This window comes from Pleurodeles waltl, chromosome 7 (genome assembly GCF_031143425.1).
Source record: "Pleurodeles waltl isolate 20211129_DDA chromosome 7, aPleWal1.hap1.20221129, whole genome shotgun sequence".
In the NCBI taxonomy this organism is placed as follows: domain Eukaryota; kingdom Metazoa; phylum Chordata; class Amphibia; order Caudata; family Salamandridae; genus Pleurodeles; species Pleurodeles waltl.
The window spans coordinates 716,680,551-716,701,864 of record NC_090446.1 but is presented as its reverse complement, the minus strand read 5'-3'; the positions used below and the strand labels follow the sequence as shown (position 1 = coordinate 716,701,864).

Genomic DNA, 21,314 nt, shown 5'->3' with positions numbered 1-21,314 from the left:
GGAAAGCAGCACAAAATCGGGTCAAGTTTGCGCTATTTAAAAATGCAAACAAATAACTAGTACCTCAATCGTAGTCAGAGGGGCAGAGGTAGACTAATTAAGTTAAGTGACGGCATCCCACGGGCTGCCGAATTAGAAGGCGGCAATCAAGAGTGATAATGGTGCTAGCAAATGGTAAGTGATGGGCAAGCTAAACTCCCTTTTTGTAGAGTTTTTTTTCCCCCAGATACAATAGACCGTCGCCATAGTGACAGCGCATGCGCGCTGCCTGCAGGCACGGCCTAAAAGGAGGGGAATAGGGAAACCAACCAACATCACAACACAACAAGCAGTGTTTGAAACCGAGTACCTGCTTGCTTCTGAGAAGTGTGCTACAACCCGGCTGAAAATATAGCATCTTTGCTGAGAAGAACAGGTACTCTCCTCTCAAAATGAAGTAGTGCGGGTACTCAGTACCTGACAAAACAGGTCTACTTCAAGCACTGACAATGAATTGTTTCTGTGAAGAAAGCACTTGCAAATAAGCTAAAGGAGTTACTCATTCGTTGCTCACTTAGAGCACCTCTTGCGTTGAAGAGTATCAACTACTCAGCATTGGACTGCTCTAAAGCCTTGCTCCACGGCACTTCATGAAGGGCCTCGGCTCTCGGGAGGAACGCCGGACAGTGACAAACTCTCACATAGCCAGGATTTGAGTGGGTTCCTCTAGATTTCTCATGCTTAGTTATCAACACCAGAGCTGGAAACTAATTCTTGGGTTGGGATCTGGTGGACCCAGAGAAGTAGATGCAGAATTTCTACTAGAGATATTTTCCAATACTGCAATTTATCAGCACTGCAGGTTGTCTGTATTCTGTCCGGAGTAGCAACCTGCAGGCATTGTAGGGGTGGGAGGCTTCGGGAGGGGTGGGGAAGGTTTGATTTAAAATGCCATCAGTCCTCTTTTTGTTCAAGTATCATCTTGGTTGAGAGCCATCTGAAGAGTAACCCAGCAAAATAAATGGAAGGAAACAAAGGTACACAGAGTATCACTTTACAAGTACTTAAAAAAACAAGATACAATCCCTTGTGTAAGCGATGTGCAAGCACAATAAAAATGCAAGATGTATTTGTGTGAATAAACAATTTAGTTCTTTTATAGAACAACTCATCCAGTGTAGAGTGTCAGAGCGCTTTACATCACACACAGACACAATAAATCACACAAGTGAGTAAATTATTGGACAGGGAATATTAAGTAAGACAATGAGGGCTAAAATATGTAGGAATCACATATCGTCCATACTTGTAGACATTATATGTTAAAGTTGATTGGTCATGAGAAAAAGTCAGGCTATAAAAAGTAACACAATGATTGAGGTAGCTTGTACTATTTAGACTTCATTACATCCCAAAGGAACCCTTTTTTATTACGTACCAAATGAGCCCTTATTTGCAATCTTAGAATAACAACACATTAAGATGAAAAAAAAAAAAATAAGGATCTAAACCCATGACTTGCAGTTTGCATGCAACTCCTTAATGTCAGTATAAATAGATCACTGTGCTAGATCAGGAGAACTGAAACTTATGAACTGGAAATAACAAAATGAGCTTAGGGTCAAAAGGAGTAGCCAACTTACCAATCAACATAAAATACAATCTGTTATCTGCATGTTATCCGATGTGCTTTGCATAAGCACATTAGCCTCTATGGTACTTTATGAATCAAAACTGAGGGGACAATACACAGAACTATTCCAAAACTGCATTGACCACCAGAGCTATCTTACTGCTAATGCAATCTCCTCAAATTGGCTGGGCACACAAAGCCCTCTGCAGCAGGTATCTTTAACCTTGTAAGATATTTTAAAATAAAGCCTCTCTCTGACTAATTAAGCTTGATCAGATGTAGTTTCACATTTGTCCTTGTTGCCAATTTCTTTGCATCAGATATTTTCTAAAGTACATGTAAAAGTTGGATGTCAACCTCTGCTTTGCAAGCTCCTCTTCTCATGACTCCACCCCACCCCTTCCTCTGCCACTCTGTGACCCCCAAAATTATGGCTTCCCGGAGTATTTTTTTTTCTTCCAGTTCTAGCACTGATTGGCACGACTGAAAGCGTAATACTTGTCTCCTCAATTCAACTATGGTCTTCCATACACGGTTAGGTGAGAAAAGTCTGCATTTTTGTTATTGTTTAAAAGTATATTATTTTATCGCCGTGGCAGATGTGCCGAGAGCCAGTAATGATGCTGCTCCTGAACATTGATCATGCAGGAGCCTTCAGATACAAGAAAGCCACCGAGTGGTTTATGGACCGCCTGCACTGCAGTAGGTCCTGGGGCCCACGAAAATGCAACTTGCAGAAACTGGCTTATTATTTGAGAATTGAAAAATAACATAGGCTTATGCTTGTGGGAATTCAAAATTGTTCCAAAGTCCTGCACGCAAGTATTAGCAGCCAGTGCCCAGCACGCTCGTCTGTCTTCCTTCCTTACTTATGGTTTAAAATAAGCAGCACTAGTTACTAGAGTTATTCAAACCTTGAGTTCACACATCTTGTCATCTATCTTGTTTCTTATTACTGGTTCAAGCCTTTATGCTCCTATTCAATCTAACACTTGCTGTCCAGGCCAGCGTTGTGTAAAATACTAAAATTAAGAGCAGAGATTTGAAAAGGGAACACATTTGCACACAACGTAATGTATAGGTTCAAGTAGAACATCAAACAGAGTGGATTAAAAGACTCACCAAAAATATTCGTTTTCACAGTGATAGAAAGATGTGTATTGTTCCTTAGGATTTCAAGAGCTTTTGCATACGTAATGTTTTCAAAGTTCTGACCATTGACTTCCATTATCTGTTTAAAAAAAAAAGGCGAAATACATTCATCCCGAAATGCACATCATAAAGGCACTACACACTAATTTCACCATGCAAGCTCATTGTGCAACATCACAAAGGGCTTGGATACATCAGTGATTAAGCTCAGATATACGGAACAAACCTTCACTGAAGTAACAATGGAAAAGAATTAGCAATGCCAATAGGTCTGGTTTATATGTCACTGGTAAATTTAGGCACTTATTGTACAGTCAGTCGCTCGTTGCAACAGTGCATCAATTTAATTTATCCACCCACTGACATTCTTGCATTTATGCCCTTATCCATCCACAATAAAAAAAACACACACACACACTTAAAAAGTATAAGCAAGATAAATTAAAATAATAAAATAAAAAATAATCAAAATATAGGGGTAATTAAATGTGTTGGACTTCAGCTTACGGCAAAAAACATGAAATCCAATATAGCTTAGACCAGCAACTTGCAATGATTTTGTACAGCGCATTATTTTTTGATGTTTTGTGGCCACGACATTTAGAAGCAACAGGTTGGTAGTCTTGGTGCAATAAAACAATGGTACACCATGTACCATATCAATCCAAGATGGCCACTCACTACTTGTGGCGGCCATCCTGGAATGTTATTGTATATAGTGTATCACTGTTGTATTGATTGAAGATAACAGGCATCGTACGTCTAAACATCGCAGCCATCCTGCATTGGTGGTTTTGATTTATTTTTATTGGTACTTTCAGCACAAACTATGTTTCACACAAGGTGTGTTGTACAGGGAGTGCAGAATTATTAGGCAAATGAGTATTTTGACCACATCATCCTCTTTATGCATGTTGTCTTACTCCAAGCTGTATATGCTCGAAAGCCTACTACCAATTAAGCATATTAGGTGATGTGCATCTCTGTAATGAGAAGGGGTGTGGTCTAATGACATCAACACCCTATATCAGGTGTGCATAATTATTAGGCAACTTCCTTTCCTTTGGCATAATGGGTCAAAAGAAGGACTTGACAGGCTCAGAAAAGTCAAAAATAGTGAGATACCTTGCAGAGGGATGCAGCACTCTTAAAATTGCAAAGCTTCTGAAGCGTGATCATCGAACAATCAAGCGTTTCATTCAAAATAGTCAACAGGGTCGCAAGAAGCGTGTGGAAAAACCAAGGCGCAAAATAACTGCCCATGAACTGAGAAAAGTCAAGCGTGCAGCTGCCACGATGCCACTTGCCACCAGTTTGGCCATATTTCAGAGCTGCAACATCACTGGAGTGCCCAAAAGCACAATGTGTGCAATACTCAGAGACATGGCCAAGGTAAGAAAGGCTGAAAGACGACCACCACTGAACAAGACACACAAGCTGAAACGTCAAGACTGGGCCAAGAAATATCTCAAGACTGATTTTTCTAAGGTTTTATGGACTGATGAAATGAGAGTGAGTCTTGATGGGCCAGATGGATGGGCCCGTGGCTGGATTGGTAAAGGGCAGAGAGCTCCAGTCTGACTCAGACGCCAGCAAGGTGGAGGTGGAGTACTGGTTTGGGCTGGTATCATCAAAGATGAGCTTGTGGGGCCTTTTCGGGTTGAGGATGGAGTCAAGCTCAACTCCCAGTCCTACTGCCAGTTCCTGGAAGACACCTTCTTCAAGCAGTGGTACAGGAAGAAGTCTGCATCCTTCAAGAAAAACATGATTTTCATGCAGGACAATGCTCCATCACACGCGTCCAAGTACTCCACAGCGTGGCTGGCAAGAAAGGGTATAAAAGAAGGAAATCTAATGACATGGCCTCCTTGTTCACCTGATCTGAACCCCATTGAGAACCTGTGGTCCATCATCAAATGTGAGATTTACAAGGAGGGAAAACAGTACACCTCTCTGAACAGTGTCTGGGAGGCTGTGGTTCCTGCTGCACGCAATGTTGATGGTGAACAGATCAAAACACTGACAGAATCCATGGATGGCAGGCTTTTGAGTATCCTTGCAAAGAAAGGTGGCTATATTGGTCACTGATTTGTTTTTGTTTTGTTTTTGAATGTCAGAAATGTATATTTGTGAATGTTGAGATTTTATATTGGTTTCACTGGTAATAATTAATAATTGAAATGGGTATATATTTTTTTTTGTTAAGTTGCCTAATAATTATGCACAGTAATAGTCACCTGCATATAGAAGCGCTGTTTGTTTGCCGGGAGGAGGTCAAGGGGCAGGAGCCCTTTAAATTGTACTCGCGCTCCCGCCGTCGCGGGAAGCGCTGTTTGTTTGCCGGGAGGAGGTCAAGGGGCAGGAGCCCTTTAAATTGTACTCGCGCTCCCGCCGTCGAGGGAAGCGCTGTTTGTTTGCCGGGAGGAGGTCAAGGGGCAGGAGCCCTTTAAATTGTACTCGCGCTCCCGCCGTCGCGGGACGCGCGCGGGCGGCGCCCGGGCCAAGGGCGGGCCCGTCCTTGCCAGGAAGAGGCAGGGCAGGGCCACCCCCCTGACATCTACCCAAAGACGTGGTCCATACAGCAAACTTGTCTATGGCTGCCTGAAGGAGTCTCCAAGTTCCTCTGCTCGGTGCGTGGGTAGCTCTTCCACAGAGCCCCAGGCCCCACCAAGCACGTGGAAAACTATTATCCCAAACCGGATACTTGCAGGTGTATCCACGTACTCAGCTGAATTTATCTCAGTTCATCATATAACTGCTTATTGAATTCCGTTTCTTGGAGGGTGGAAGGAGGCGGCACCATTCTTCTCCCCCCAAGGGCAGGAGCCCATAATTCATTACCCGCTCTACGCCTGTCTGTGCCCGATAAGTGGTTGGGCCAGGCTTTATATATATACGTTTGGGTGTTTTACTGTGGTCTTGTTTTTGGGAATTGTTAACAGCAGGGTCTGAGAAGCTTATTAATCACACTATAGTGTCAGTGGCTGGGTCCCAAAGGCCTACACACCCCTATAAGCCGGGGCCCACTAAAGGCCCCTGATTTAAAGAATAATGGGCCGTCGACGTGGGGGTGGGTTGGAAGGTAAACAGCACTCTAACAGAACCTTAGATGGCTTTCTGCAAAAGGCTGTTGGGGAACTTGAAAAAGAAATAGAGTTAGTGCAGCGACGCTTAGCTGCCCCCCCTTCTTCAAATAACAGCCTAGTTCATGTTAGCTCAGCCCCACAGCCCTCCCCGCGACCAGAATTACAGTCTGTACTGACTACCCCTTTCCCTTCCCCCTTCAAAAATTCCCAGGAGAATCAGGACGAAACCCCAATTGTAATTACCACCGTGCTGCACCTATTCCGCCTGCCCAGAGTCCCCCAAACGAAGGCCCCCTCACCTTAGCAGATTCCAATACCAAAGGAAAACGGAAACGAAGGGAACCCGCTTTTAAAAACAAACGATCTAGGACTTTGAGCCCCTCTAACATGGCCCAACCTTCTAATAAGGATACGGTATCAATCCCCTTACACAACACAAACGAGTGTCATACAAATGAGTACACCAGGGATTTCATAAGAGATGAGCTTTCCAAACTTTTTCTTCCAATTTTAACCCGCCTCCAATCGATTGAGGACAAATTGGAAAGCCTTATCAATAGCCAGCCACTCAAAATTGCTCCATCCGTAGAAATTCAATCCCATCCCCTTGCCAGCCATGACCCCATCACTGCCAACAGACCCACTGGCCAAATAGCAAAAATCCCTTTTTCCTCTTTAAACCAAGATTGGACCAGCTCCGTCAAAACAGCTAGTATTTTAATGAATAAGCCCCATATGGTTCCAGTTCCCCTTTTAAAAGGAACCGCCACATGGAATAACCCTGTAACTAATCCGGGAGATGGCAACCCCACTTGGGATCACCTGCTTACAGAACACCAGAAGAGCGACAAGTCCAGGGGCCTGTCAGATCCAAAAGTGCTCCATTTGCCACCAGAATCATGTCATTATGTACTCATTATATCGAATGTTCCTGAACTCAAACCTCATTCCACTGAATCTTTTACCGAACTTAAAAACAAGGTTATCTATTGGTTGCACGTGAACGCAGGGTTTGCTTTTTCCATGACACCCTCAATACTGATGGTGAGAAGGGTAGGGTGGGTGGGTTCCCTAGCGAAGATCGGTTCAGGGGACTGCATAGTTATCAACTTTAATTCTCCAGACCTTGTCCAACGGCTCTTTATAAACGCTAATAGACCTTATCCTATAACTGGAAAAGCCTCCCTTTGCAGGTTACAAGTGTTTTATCCACCTCCCACGCCAGTTTGGAGTAGACAACCGGCAACGTTATACGGGGCTTCCCCGGCTATCCACACACAGTCTATCCCTCTATTTGGCCCCAGTTGCCCTTCGTCATCTCTTTCTGAAACAGACTGATTAGGAGACGACCTTTCGGAAGTGGCTCAGAGCAATGGTGATGCTGAGGACATTCACCCTACTGCCCTCAGCATCTCTAACTCTGGTGCCCCTTTGACCTTGGCAGATCCTGTTAACCAGGGATCACCCATAAGCACCACGAGCCAAGTCAGCGAGGAATGTATTCCGTCCCTGTCAATTGTTCCATACATTCTGGTGTCCACCCGCATGTCCAACCTACCTAATTCATATATAGCTGGGGCCACATCCAGCGAGGTTCACATGGCACATAGCGAGAAAGCCACTGGTCCTAATATACCCGAGGGAATTAGTATGGTTCCTAGCAGTTCCTCCCCCTGTAGGAAATATCCTCAGAATAAAGCAGGGTCCATAAAAACAGAGGATCTCGATAAGGTACTCAGCTGGAACATAGCAGGGTTGGAAAGCAAATTACAAAGTCCAGGATGGGGCAGTCTTATTGATGATCACCTGATCTGCCTCTTCCAAGAAACGTGGGCATTAGAACCCAAATATAGACTAGGCTTTAAAAGCTATTGGGTTCCAGCACGCAAGTCCTCTTCTGGGAGACCATCGGGAGGGCTGCTTGCGTGGATCAACACTTCTCTTAGGTGCAAGATAGAAGAAATAGATACGGGTTGCCCTGACTTGCAAGTCCTATTAATAATGATTTCTGAAGAGAGACCTTTACTTTTAATTAATATCTATAACAGGAATGTGAGCTCCCACACCGATTCTGATGTCCTGTCCATTTTGGACAGTTTTCTTAAAAACAATCCTTCCTTCTTTGTTTTGATTAGAGGGGATTTTAATGTCACTTTTGAACCTAATCCTCTAGTCCAAGGAATATGTAAAGGAGAGGATGCCCATTGGGGCATCCCTCAGCTAGTCTCCAACAAAAGACCAAGGCTGAATAAATCCGCGCGCCTACTTGCCGACATGACACTAGCCCATGGCCTCCGAGCCTGCAACGGTCGCTCACGCTCGGATGTAAATCTACAAGCTACCTTTAGGCGCGGAGGGCTCAGCAGTCGTATTGATTATATACTTCTTGACATCCGACTGTGGAGCCACATGTTTGATATGAGGGTTCAAAAGCAAATTGAGAGTGATCATGACCCGTTGATTTTATCAACCAGAGGACTTTTTCCTTCGTTTACTGTGCCCTACTCCAAGAGCCATGCCTCCCAGCTGGCTCTAACAAATAACAGACGCAACCTAAAATGGGAATCTGTTAATTCTTCCCCTAAACACCTGACATCCATTTACAACCTGCTTGCCAACCAGATGGAGTGTATGATCCGCCTAAATGAGAACGGGGAGGGTGACAGAGTCTTAGCAGCCCACACTGACTTGTTCCAATCTTTAAAGCATCTTTTCACAAAAAAGTTTCTCAATAAATCTAACAAAAAGCACTGCGCACCTTGGTTTGACAACTGTTGCAGAGAAGCACAACTGTCTCTCCTGGAAGCAATAAAAGATGGCCATGTTGGGCTGTTAAGAACAGCCAGAAAAGTTTATAAGAAGGAATGTTCTAAGGCACGCAGAAGTTGGGAAGAGGCCAGATGGGTTATTATTTTGGAGACTGCTAAATCTAATGACACATCTAGGTTCTGGAAACTAATAACTGATGACTGTAGCAACTCCCCTGACGCACCTGGCTCATCAATCCTCTCAGCATCATGGGTAGAGCACTTTGGGCAACTATATGAAGGGCCTTCTGAAGCATCTTTGTGGGCCCCTGATGCCCCAATAAACCATGAGACTACCCCGATCACATTCTCTCTATCCGAAACAAGAGCAGCAATAGACTCATTGAAATGGGGAAAAGCCCCTGGCCCAGACAAGATCCCAGGCGATCTATACAAATCAAGACCAGATATATGGGCACCATATCTCAACCTTATCTGCAATGCTATTGCAGCAGGGGCCCCCGCTCCTCCCACTTGGAAAGGGGCCGAAATAGTACCCATTTTTAAAAAAGGAAATCCGAACATCCCTGCCAATTATCGTCCGATTAGTCTCCTTGATAACTCCCAAAAAATCTATGCAAAGCATCTTTTGCTCCATCTTGAGGAATGGATTATGGAGTCCGAAGCTCTTTCTGACCTACAAGCAGGCTTTAGACCTGCAGTGAGTACAGTTGACCAAACCCTAAGATTCATGTCAATAAAATGGAAGAATGTTGACCTGGGGAGGGGTAATCTCTATGTGGTCTTCATAGATCTCAGAGCCGCATTTGATTTGATCCCCCGGAACCTGTTGTGGTCAACATTATCAAACATGGGAGTGCCATCTGGTCTCCTGAAACTCATTGCTCAACTGCATGAAAATACTTTCGCTCAAATTAGATGTGGCCAGGGGGGTGAGTTGACTGACCCCGTAGCTATTAAAAAAGGAGTTAGACATTGATGTGTTCTGGCACCCACTCTTTTTTTGCTATATATCAATAATTGCATCCACTACTTAGAGAACTGTATAAATGATTCACCTAAATTGGTTGGGGAAAAAAATCCAGTGTCTGCTATATGCAGATGACACAATTTTGATATCTAAATCGCCAATGGGAATCCAAAACCTGATCAACCAATTCTGTGTTTTTTGTAGTGACTATGGTCTGGATGTAAACATTAAGAAAACAAAACTCATGATGTATAGTACCTCCAAGAAACGCTCGCGCGTTAGCATAGAAATGAACTCGATCCCACTGGAGAAAGTAGAAGAGTTCGACTACTTGGGTTTCAGACTATCGACCACAGGCAAATGGATGGCAGCCATTGACAAAGGGGCTCTCATTATAAGCCAGAGAGGTGGGGCCCTTGTCCGTAGATCGAGAAAGGCTCCGAGTCCCCCCTTGAACATACTTGCAGAGATCTACAATGTCCAAATCAGAGCAGCGGCTAGACCTAGGTCTAAACAGTATCAAAACCACAGCAGCCCTAAGGCCTCTCTCCTATTGGATCCGCTTATGGAAATCTGTTGAACTCGAACCATATAGGCTGGCTATAAGAGAGCTCATAGCCACCCCCCAGGCACTGGAGAAAATCCCATGGCTGAAGGAAATGAAATCTGCCTGGGTCAAAATAGGTTTTCCTTCCTACTGGAACTATCCGGATCAAATCCCCGATAATGCAAAGAAACTTGTCACAAAAAGATATTGGGAGAAAGTTAACGAAGACTCTTTGCACCAAAAAGGGGCGGGCAGGCTAACAATGGAATTTCTCCAATTCAAGCACGAGCCCTGGCCTGAGAACTTCTTGAACCTTCCCATGCCTCCGTACGCCCGTGCTTTATATCTCCAACTAAGATATGGTACACTGCCTATTAATGGTTTTACGGCTCACTGGTCATCTAACATCGCTTCAAATGATAGATGTATCTCTTGCCAAAATTGCAAAGAAACAATAGAGCATATACTATTTTTCTGCCCTCTGTATAAAAATCCCAGAGGGAGGTGGATCATTCCCCTCTGCAAAAATATGTCATTACATGATAGAGCAAACGCCACCAGAATCTGTACATACGACTCATCCACCGTGGTAGCTATTACAGTTACCAAATTTTTAGCGGAGGCCTGGTACATCCGGCGTAGGCTTATTGTTTCAAAGGGCATGTGAGCCATCCTGTCATTAGTCGACAGAAGGAGTCTCAACTGTTATTTTATTTTTGACGAGGGCCAGGTCTTACGGGGAAACAATTGCACACATTGGTTTGTCAGACAGAATTTTATATTTTATCTTTTATCTTTTTTATTCTTAATATTTTAGCCATGTCTTATTTATTGTACTTTTTATCTATAATCAAATACTTAGTCCTGTTGATCTTATTGTCATACTGTCCTGATTATTACTGTTTTTTTATAGTTATCTTGTTTTTTTTAACAAATACTATTTTATCATGTTTGATTGTTATCTTTGTTACTCAAAATGGCCTAGATCTCTAGACCGAATGAACTCAAATAAAAAATAGTCACCTGCACACACAGATATCCCCCTAACATAGCTAAAACTAAAAACAAACTAAAAACTACTTCCAAAAATATTCAGCTTTGATATTAATGAGTTTTTTGGGTTCATTGAGAACATGGTTGTTGTTCAATAATAAAATTAATCCTCAAAAATACAACTTGCCTAATAATTCTGCACTCCCTGTATTTGTGTTCTCCTATTGAAGAGTGAACAGTGGTCGTCATTAGTCCATTCAACAGTTAGGCGATCTTGTATGTTTTCCTGTGAAAACATACACATTTTTGCTTGGTATTTTGTGCATATGGGAAATGAGTGTTGGGTTTGAGGATGAATGTTGGATATTCATAATGAGTGTTGGATTTATGGAATGGTGAAACAATATATATGTTGCTCCGGTTGCCCAGATAGTAAAGTAGTGTGGTTTTGAGATTCCATCTTATGGAGACGACCCCCAACTAATCATTTCCTTTGTGCAGGACACTGAGAATGTCAAACAACAATGTGTAGTCTGCATGAGAAAATAACACATTAATGTCTCTCAATTGTCTTCAGTTAAATGGGGACAAGACAGAGAGTCTCCTTTTTGGCAGAGCTCAGCTCCTCTGGATGGAGGTCTGGTGGCCAGCAGAGCATGGCTTGGCTCCATCTCCCAGCAAAACAGCTAGAAATATAGTCATACTTCTGGATGAAACGTTGTCTATGAATGAGCAAACTAGGACTACCTGTGGTGCCTAATTCCAAACCTTGCTCCTTCTTAGAAGAGTCTTTCATTGGCTTCCTCGGAGCTCCCTGCAAGGTGCCAACTTAGGCATTACTAATTAGGTGTCTTGATTATGGCGATGCTTTAATCTTAGCTACAAATGAAGTTATACTATAAAAAATGCAGGTGGTTCAAAGTACTGCAGCTCATCTGGTCAATAACCTGCCTCCTTGTACTCCGTCAGCCCCTATTCTTAGAGGCCTGCATTGGCTCCCATATGGGAAAAGAGCACTGTTTATAGTATTTTGCCTGACACATAAATCACTGTCTGGCAAAAACCCTAAATACCTGCAGGAAAGACTCACCCCTCTACCAGCCTGGTAGAAACTTAAGGTCCAAAAATCAACTTCTCTCATGCCCTCAACGCATCCGTACACCAAAATGTGGATACTGGGCATTCTCCTATCTTGCCCCCCCCCCCATCAAAGAAACTGGCTCCCTCTATTCATTCATACTTGTAGAGACTTCGCTAGCTTCAAAAAACATCTCAAGACCTGGCTGTTCTGAATAGCTACCACTGACATGCTCTGTCCTCTTCAGTGCACAGATGCCCCTTCGGGTGAATCGTTATGTGCTACATCAAGAGCATTTTTAACATAACATCACTCTCAAGACAACAGTGTCAATAGCTGAAGTGGGCCGACCCACTGCCACGTGCTGAATGTGGCTGTGGTTGGAAGCAGAATCTGAATGTCACAGACCAGTGGCAGATGAGGGCAGATACTAACCCCTTCTAAGAACTTATAAGTAATTAAGTGTTTTTCTGATGTGTTTATATTTCAATCTCCTGGCAGACATTTAAACCTGTCAGGCTCTCCTGAAAGGGCTGAGCAAAGGTTAGTAGAATGCAAACCTTCTACCACCAATGTTCATCAAATGGGTAAACCAACCCCAAATCCTTGCCCAAGAAGGTAATTAATTACCCGTCTATATGCTTTAATATGGTGCAATAACAATCCATCCATTAAGGCCTATTGACTTTACCATATAATTTTCACAATACATTTGCCAAGCCTATTGCCTTTGTCCTAACTTTTCATAACAAACATAAGCAAATCGAGGGCACCTGGACATAGCTTTTCCTAATGAAGTAATCAGGACAACAACCTTGAAACATGTCTTGTCACTGTAACCAACTCAGCACTGCCATACTGAGTATAAGCTGTCACACACATCAACAACCAGGTATGAAGTCATAATATTATTATAAATATGGACAAAGCTGTAATTGGCAAAATAATGTATTCACTTGTTTACAGGGGCCTAACAATGATTACCACATTCAGAATCCTTTACCCTACCCTTGTGAGAAAGGGGTAACTTAGCAGCAAATTCCTTGCCTATTATGGTAACCTGGGAGATTACATCGAACCAAACACACGTCCACAGCCTTACACACAATATAATACCTTCAACACTTAAGGGCCTATTTGTTTTAACATATGCTTTTCCAAACAACTATGTAAAGACCTACTTGGTTTGGCACATCTTTTCGTGATATACATATATAGTCCATAGAATCTGACATTACTTCCCTTCAATGAACCTATCAGGCCTATATCTTATTGGCTTGAAACTATAGCCAGCCGAGGTCTACTATAATGTGCATAAGCCTTCCCACAAACCACCCACCAGGCATACAAAAATACTATTAATATATACACAATTATAATTGTCAAAACAAAATATAATCCATTCCAGGATTGTCTAACAAGGGTCATCACTGTGCACATTTTTTAACTCCCAAACGGTTTTTCAGGGTGGTTACTGACACTTAAACCCTAGCCTTCTATAGTAATCTGAGATTTCATGCAACAAACTATTAGTCTGCAGACTTTAACACAGCATAATACCAAGACACTTGTAAATACCGATTGGATAAAAAAAAAAATGTGTTTGTTTTTTATAATAAATGTCAGTCCTAATACCTTGATCCTAACTTTAAAAAGGAAACAAAACACAAATATGGCATTTGACTTAACACTTCTCAATAAACTAATCTGATCTATAGCCTGTTTCACAGGCTTGTCACAAAATACATCCCAAGCCAGCATGGCAACCGTCAGGCAAACAGCAACACAAATTACAAATATACACAAAATTACAGTTGGTAAAACCGCACACCATATTAAGAGCGCATAACAACGATCATCACAGAAGAAATCTTCTACCTCTAGAGTTCTTTTTATACAAAGTGGGTGGGGGACCACCACTAAAAACTTGCATACTGAACTATTATGTAACGAAATACTTATCTGCATGCTTCAACTCATGGTAACAACAACCCATCCTCAACTGCTGGTTTTTGCAATGAATGTCTCTTGTATATTGCCTTTTTCAGTAACACAAAAAAACAGATAAGACCTACAGCCTTTATCATTAGTTCAGCTCAGTCGAGCAGTACTGAGCATAAGGTTACCCATAAGGTCGAAGCTGCAATAAAAGCACTCTTTCACTGAAAGCATAGAATGTCTGCTCAGTCAAATGCTGTACTCCACTTTATCAGCATGTGGGTGGAACCAAACCCCTCTCTCAGACGAACATCTTAATGCTCTATTGTCGGTTGATCACAAGAAGCCTGGTGAATGCTACGTTGTCGGGCCTGACCTAAACCTTCTCTAATTCGACAGATAGAATGAGCAATTCTACTTACTGACACCAGAGTAAAATCCATTACCTCACGTGAATTCAAGCTACATTATTAACACGCCAGTAACAGATGCAGCTACAAACTCATGCTCTGAGCATCACCAGCCAACTAAATTACTAATATTTTCACCTATCAAAATGAAATTAGCATATGTACACCAGGTATTTAACATATATTAAGTAGAAAAAGTGAGACATGTTTTGACTTTAACCCATACCGCTGTCACCTAAAAGAGGTGGACAATTTCCGTTTTTTTGTTTTGTTTTTTTAGTGAAACTATAACCATCACCATGCCCGCGTCCAATCCTAAACTATGTTGCGGTTTTACACAGTTCGATCTAGTTAATCTGTTTCCGCTAATCAACACAGGCGGGTTTATCGAACGTGACACTATCAACAATCAAGTTTGCAAGCCCTGAAATTTGCCTTCTGAGGTGGGGTTGTAGGCGGGAAGGGCCAGGTCGCTTTCTGATTAAGTGTAAGAGAATGTGTTCCATGATGGAATCTTAATGTTTGGAAGATATTTTCATAAAGGGCTTTTTACCTGGTCGCCGCGTTTGAACCCGGCCTCTGCGGCCCGGCTGCCAGCTTCAACGCTCTCCACAAAGATGCCGAACCCGCGGTCACTTCCTCCCAGGAAGCTGAAGTGGAGAGGGGACTCTCGCGACGGTTTAAGCAGAGTGATCTGCCTCCACTTGGCCTTTGCTGCACAGGCAATATTTAGCAGCCTTAGGTGACCCTTCATCTTCTGTGGGGTAGGACACAGAAACAATTATGAGCCCTTAGCATGGATATGATCAACACAAGTGCTTGGAGAATTAATATGAATATCAGAATGATACAAAACTTAAAGCACAAATAATCTGAAAAAATAAAGGCTCAGTAAATGCATATCGTATATGTGTAGCATGTTAGGTTTAAGAATATCTGATCCAGTAACATAACTTCAATGTTACGAAAAATAAAGTGTAGCATTAAGTGCAACAGTGCATGGACCACAATGCATGAATGTGTAAACAAACAACTTTAAAAAATATATTTTATGTAAAGTGTGCATCTAACCTTCAAATTAGACATCACCAAAATATCTAGAATAACTTACAGTAATGTAAAACTGCAGGGAAACTTATGAAAAATTAAGAACAAATCAGAAGAAAATAAATCTTGAATTTGGAAAGGACACCCACAAAACCACTCATGAAGTCAAATAAAAAATCCCTGGTTGAAACAGGCATGCTTAGCATGTATCAGACAACACTCTATGCACTCTACAGCAAGCGAGCTGCATTGGGTGTTAAAAGGAGCCTTGAGAATATGATTACGCCAATAGAGCTATGTCTGAACCTCTGGAGAAGGGTTAAGGAGAAGCAATACATATAATACACACATAATTTTCCTCATATATTGGTTAAAGGCAATGGGCTTTACATGCAGTTTTAAGGGATATCACATCACAACTACAGCAGTTCAGTGTTTGATACAGACCTCGCACATTATTAGTCATGTATGCGGCCCTCTCACAGGTGTTCTTTGAGAGGTGCATATACTGAGAATCCCTCTGCTCATCAGCCCTGAAAACATCCCTTTCTAGGTCATGCCTAGGCAGCACGTATGCACTGTGTGCAAGATATTTATTCAGTCTATGGGCTTTAACCATACCCACCATTGCCATTTGTTCTTTGCTGTGCTTGTCTTAAATGCTTCCTTTTTATTGTTGCATTTTTCTAAAGGCCCCTCCCCTGTATGCTTAGTTCATTTTTGTTGGCCATCACACTACGTTCACACTTCCTCCTGTTACAGATGTGATGGCCCCTCCTCAGCTTTGCAGCCTAAGTGTTCTTTTTTGGTTGTCCCTAGCAATGTGTTCACACCACACCAATGAAAACACACCAATGAAAACACACCAAAGATTTTGTTTATGATGGCGCTATGTGCTTGGATCTCTCACTCTAACCACCTCTCTCTCTACCCCTCCCTACCTCTCCCTACATCTACCGCTTTACTTCTCTCTTAACCTCTACCTCTACCACCCTCGCTCTACCTCCACCCCTTATCCTCCTCTCTCTGCCTACCTCCTCCTATAGACCTCAAACAATCATTAAAATGTTACTAGACCTGCAGGTCGAGTAACTTAAATAATCTACTCGACCAAACTGCAATGTACTTGTCCTGTAAACGGGTCTTGAATTGTGTGATCCTAGGCAAATAGTTTACAGAGTTGCCTTTTATTTCATTCTCACATGACTGCAACTTCAAATGTGTAAGATCAGCATTTTTGCAGCACAAAAAAGCCTCTTTTGTTTGATTAAGTAGAGTAAAGTTTGCTGCATGCAACACCAGAATCTAGCCAATGACCTCTTTTAGTTTACTAACAGCATTGCCATCAGGGCAGGGTGTTTCTCAGTTTGTTTAAACACTCAATTTTAATAACTATATTACTAAACCATGATGTGCTAGCAAATTGCCATCTACACACAGTGGAGAGGTTTTGGACATTTCTTGGAAATGTACTAACTTGCAGCTTTACTGATAAAACGATATAGTGTATGAACAATCTGTGAAAACTGGGTTTATCCTTTGCACTTCAACACCTAAAGTATTCTGATTTGTTTCCACCCTTTAAAATGCTTTTTCATCACACAGAAATATAAAAAATGGGCTTTCACAACCACTGAAATATATTTTGAAATGTTTGCACTGTTGACTTAGTCATTTAAATGTTGTGTGTTAGGAAAAACCTGACACCCTATATCCTTTTATTTTACATTCTAAACAGCAGGTCTCACAGTTCACCTTACAAACTCATGAAACTCTGCAGTCAGAAGGAAAATTAATGATAAGAAAAATTATTTTTGACCTCTGTCTGAACACAGAGCAAATGTCACATAGGAACAAGATTTAAAGGCATCTTTTATTGCCCCTCCATTTTTCAACTGAACAGAACACGTGTTTCTTTGCCCTGCTCTATCAACCTCTACCTCTCTACACCTCTACATATACCTCTCTCTACCTAGACCTCTCTCTACACCTCTGCCTCTCACTCTCTACACCTTTACATATACCTCTACCTCCACCCAACATCTACTTCTTTCTGTCTACTTCTACCCCTCTATTTCTACCGCTACCTCTCTATCTATATCCCAATACCTCTACCTCTTTATCTCTGCACCTCTACCTCCACCCCTCTACACCGCTACCTCTAAACCTATTTCTCTATACCTCCACCTCTCTATCTGTACACCTCGAATTATGTCCCTCTACACCTCTAATTCTCTATTCCTCTACCTCTTTACCTGCTACCTCTCTTTGGCAACGTGAGATGCTAAACAATAACACAACAGTAATGCACAAATAGTGCACTCAATTCCAAAATGAGAGACGTTTAGGCTATACCAATTCTTCTTTTCAAAGGCTGGCAGGGTATTCCCTTTCAGGTGATCCTACGCTGCACGCGTAGTCCCACTGAAAGCAATGCGGTCATGTAAAATGGATGTTACATACTTGAAGTCACAAGCTCTACCCCCAGTGCCCACTATAAAGCAGGGCCACTCGAATTATGTGGCAGGGAGAACCAAATTATGCAGAATGGTTGACTAATTTCTGCAGCAAGAAAATGCAAATGATGCGGAGTATTGCTACATGTTTTATGGTAGTATCACTTGATTATTTCGACATTTTTACATAGGTTGTCACTGTCTGAGCAAAGGGTTCACATCATTAGTACAAGTTTCACACCCAAATACAGCAATACGCAACTAAAAGATTAACATTTGGGGGGGGGGGGGGGTTTCCAGTGTGCGGCAGTAAGTTTCATGTTTTTAATAACTTTTGATGTGTTTGAGAAGGAAACCTATTTCTTTTGGTTAAACCTTGTAGATTATACAGCAGGTGGTGGGTTATACAGTAAATTCCTAGTTAGGTGGAAAATGCAGCCGCCACAAATCACATTATTACAGTAGCCATGACTGAGTGACGTCTCTGAAGGTAATGCTAGCTTCAGTGCAGGGTCCATCTTGGGTGTCAAACACTCTACCTACTTGGGAAATGTTTTAAAATATCATCACCCAGTGCAGCTCATTCAATAAGGTAAAATCGCTCCTAAAGGCTACAGGTCTGGAGGATTTTTCGGCTGTAGAAGGAGCTATTGATTAACGGTAAAACAAACTGGGGGAAACTGCCCTCCTTAAAGTGACGGACCGAATTCCCGCGCTTCTTTCCCATTTCAACTAACAAAGGGCATAAGGGAAGAGAACTGAAAGGAGACGGCGATTGAGAGGAAAAGACCGTTAGGCGCTGTAAGTGCCACAAGCAAAGGGAATGTGAGGTTAACGGAGGGCAGAACATGCAATGACGAAGGTACGTGCGATGGGAGAGGAAACAAACGCACAGAAAAAGTCGAAAAAAACAGGAGGAATCTAGGCCCTCTGACCACCTGACTCACTTACTTTGGAGGAAGAACTACATAAGGAAGCACATTTAAGTTTTTTTCCCAGTTGACCTACCGCATTCTCCAGATTTTTTTCAAATGCTTCCAGGAACCGCGTCATAGCGGGGTCGCCTTCAAAGTCATTAAAATGGTTGTTCACCCAAAGCAGCACTACCCGTGTAACCTGCAGGAGAAAAAAAACAACTTCACTGAAAAGCGACACCTTGTTTAAAGCAGGCAAAGATTTCTTAAAAAGAAAAAAGACGCATTGTTCAACTTCAATATGCTTTAGGTGTGTGAATTATAAAATGCGACAGCCACCTTTAGAACGTTCAGGGTTATAATTGATATTGTGTGCATTTATTTCAATTATTCGACAAATCCAGCATAGTTTCTGTACTAATTGTTACTCAGCAGGGCAAAACAGTCCACAAAATCAACATTACGCAACAACGCGGGCCTCAGCCATCGTGCAAATATAGCTCCATGGCAAGTAATGAGACACCTGTAAGTACAGTCTTATTGTGGGATGTTGACTTGACATCTGTGGTATATGTGTACAAATAAATAAATATAAGTAAATACAAAAAAATACATAACTAAATGCAGGGGCACAAAGTTTCCCACCACCCGAGGCGTTAGTATTATGCTAGAGTTTTTTAATTCCAAGGCATCGCCTTTATTTTACCTCCCATCACTGTATCTCAACGTTACTGGTTCTTCATTATCCACGTTTCTTCCTTTTTCGCACCGTTTTTCTCCCTTTCACGTCTTTTTCCTGTCAACCATTTCTGATGTTTCTTTTGTTTTGGGTCAACATCTAAACAATAAACCCAAATCCCTAAAAACGAGTACCGCTGTCCAACATCTGCAACCACCGGCACAAAATAAGCACTGCCTGTTACTGATGTGTGATCAAGCCTTCAGCGCTGGGTCGGGTAACATCAAGAATGTGAAGTGCGGAAATTTCCCCAGCGCCTGCCTTTAGCAGGTGGGTAAACATTGTCTGCACAACTTACTAATGAAAAGAAAATACAACAAAGTTACATCTAAGCAGTTAAGACTAATCGTGGGCAACTCATGTTCCACATTGGTGCAGAACTTGCCAATTTCTGGCCACATGTTTACTTTGCAAAAATTATGCTCCTCAGCAAGTCTGTCACATTTACTGACTGGTGGCCCGCACAAAAGTGCTTACGCAAAATATCCTATGCTCCGAGGGAAAAGCAAACTGAAATTTCAGTTTTATGCATGTTTCTCTGCCATAGAAAAGTGTTAGGTCAGCCTTTCAATCAGTGCTCCTGTGTGGAGCGGATAAAAGCCTTGGAGTGGCAGCGCTAGGCAGACTTTTAAGGCCATGAATTATAAAGGCATCCATCTCGAAGGGGAAGAATCTTTATTTTCTGATAACGTCTTTTTAACTTACCTACCACTAGCGGCTGCTGCTATGCCGCCGTGCTTGCTACTTACATTTCTTACTTCACATACTTTGGAGCTTTTGCTTGCAAGTATTATTGCAAAAAATACGTATTCCATGAATGCTATTTATTACGGCAGGGTGTACGGAAGTGGGAGCGCAGCAGGGCTGGCAAGAAACATTTTACTGCTTACTCCGGTTGGTTTCTCTTTTTGGAACCTTTCACAAGCATTTTGCGCTCCGAAGATCCACAGAAAGAGGACAAGTTTTTTCCTGCTCGCACTTACTTAGGTTGACGTAATTTTTATTTATACAAAAAAGTAAAGTTATGGACAGAATGCTTGAATTAATCTTAATCATTGGTACGTAGGACGGATATGCCCAGAACTGGGTCCCATGCACACCTCCTCACTGACATCAAGGTGTACCTGGCCGATGAGCCCTCACTAGGTCGACAACAGCCCAGGATTACTTGTGTGCTGGTTCCTGGAGGACTTGGCCTGGCTTCAGGCTGGACTGTTCCCTATGGAGCAGGGACAAGACTGATTTGCATTTGGCTGGGTCCAAACGTAGGTGACGTGGTGTGCTAAATAAAAAAAGAAAAATTCAAGTGGCTGAGATTAATTCAAGCAGTCCATCCATCAATTTAGACGTAATTTTAGGAGCAGGTGCGGGACACCAAGCATGCCTTAGGGAATTGCCCTGCAAAATCTGACAAACACCTACGAACCAGTAAATTTGTAGTTATTCACAAACTGTTTTTCACCCTTAAAATTGAAGCAAATGCATTTTTCCACAAAGTTTGAGTATTTACTTTCCATAGTAGGGTTGGAGATGATCACTCCCATACTTCGAGAAGTGTATTACTCCTTTAGTTAAAAAATAAACACACTTGCACAAGCATTCAC

General features: G+C 42.2%; 1 protein-coding gene across 1 annotated transcript in view; it reads right to left on the bottom strand.

Moving 5' to 3' along the window:
• Positions 1 to 21,314, bottom strand: part of RAPGEF6 (Rap guanine nucleotide exchange factor 6) — an 822,369-nt gene that overhangs the window by 168,382 nt on the left and 632,673 nt on the right. The window contains 3 exon segments of the mRNA XM_069201702.1: positions 2,735 to 2,843; positions 15,108 to 15,311; positions 19,066 to 19,173. Of these exon segments, the coding sequence (XP_069057803.1) occupies positions 2,735 to 2,843; positions 15,108 to 15,311; positions 19,066 to 19,173 (421 nt within the window).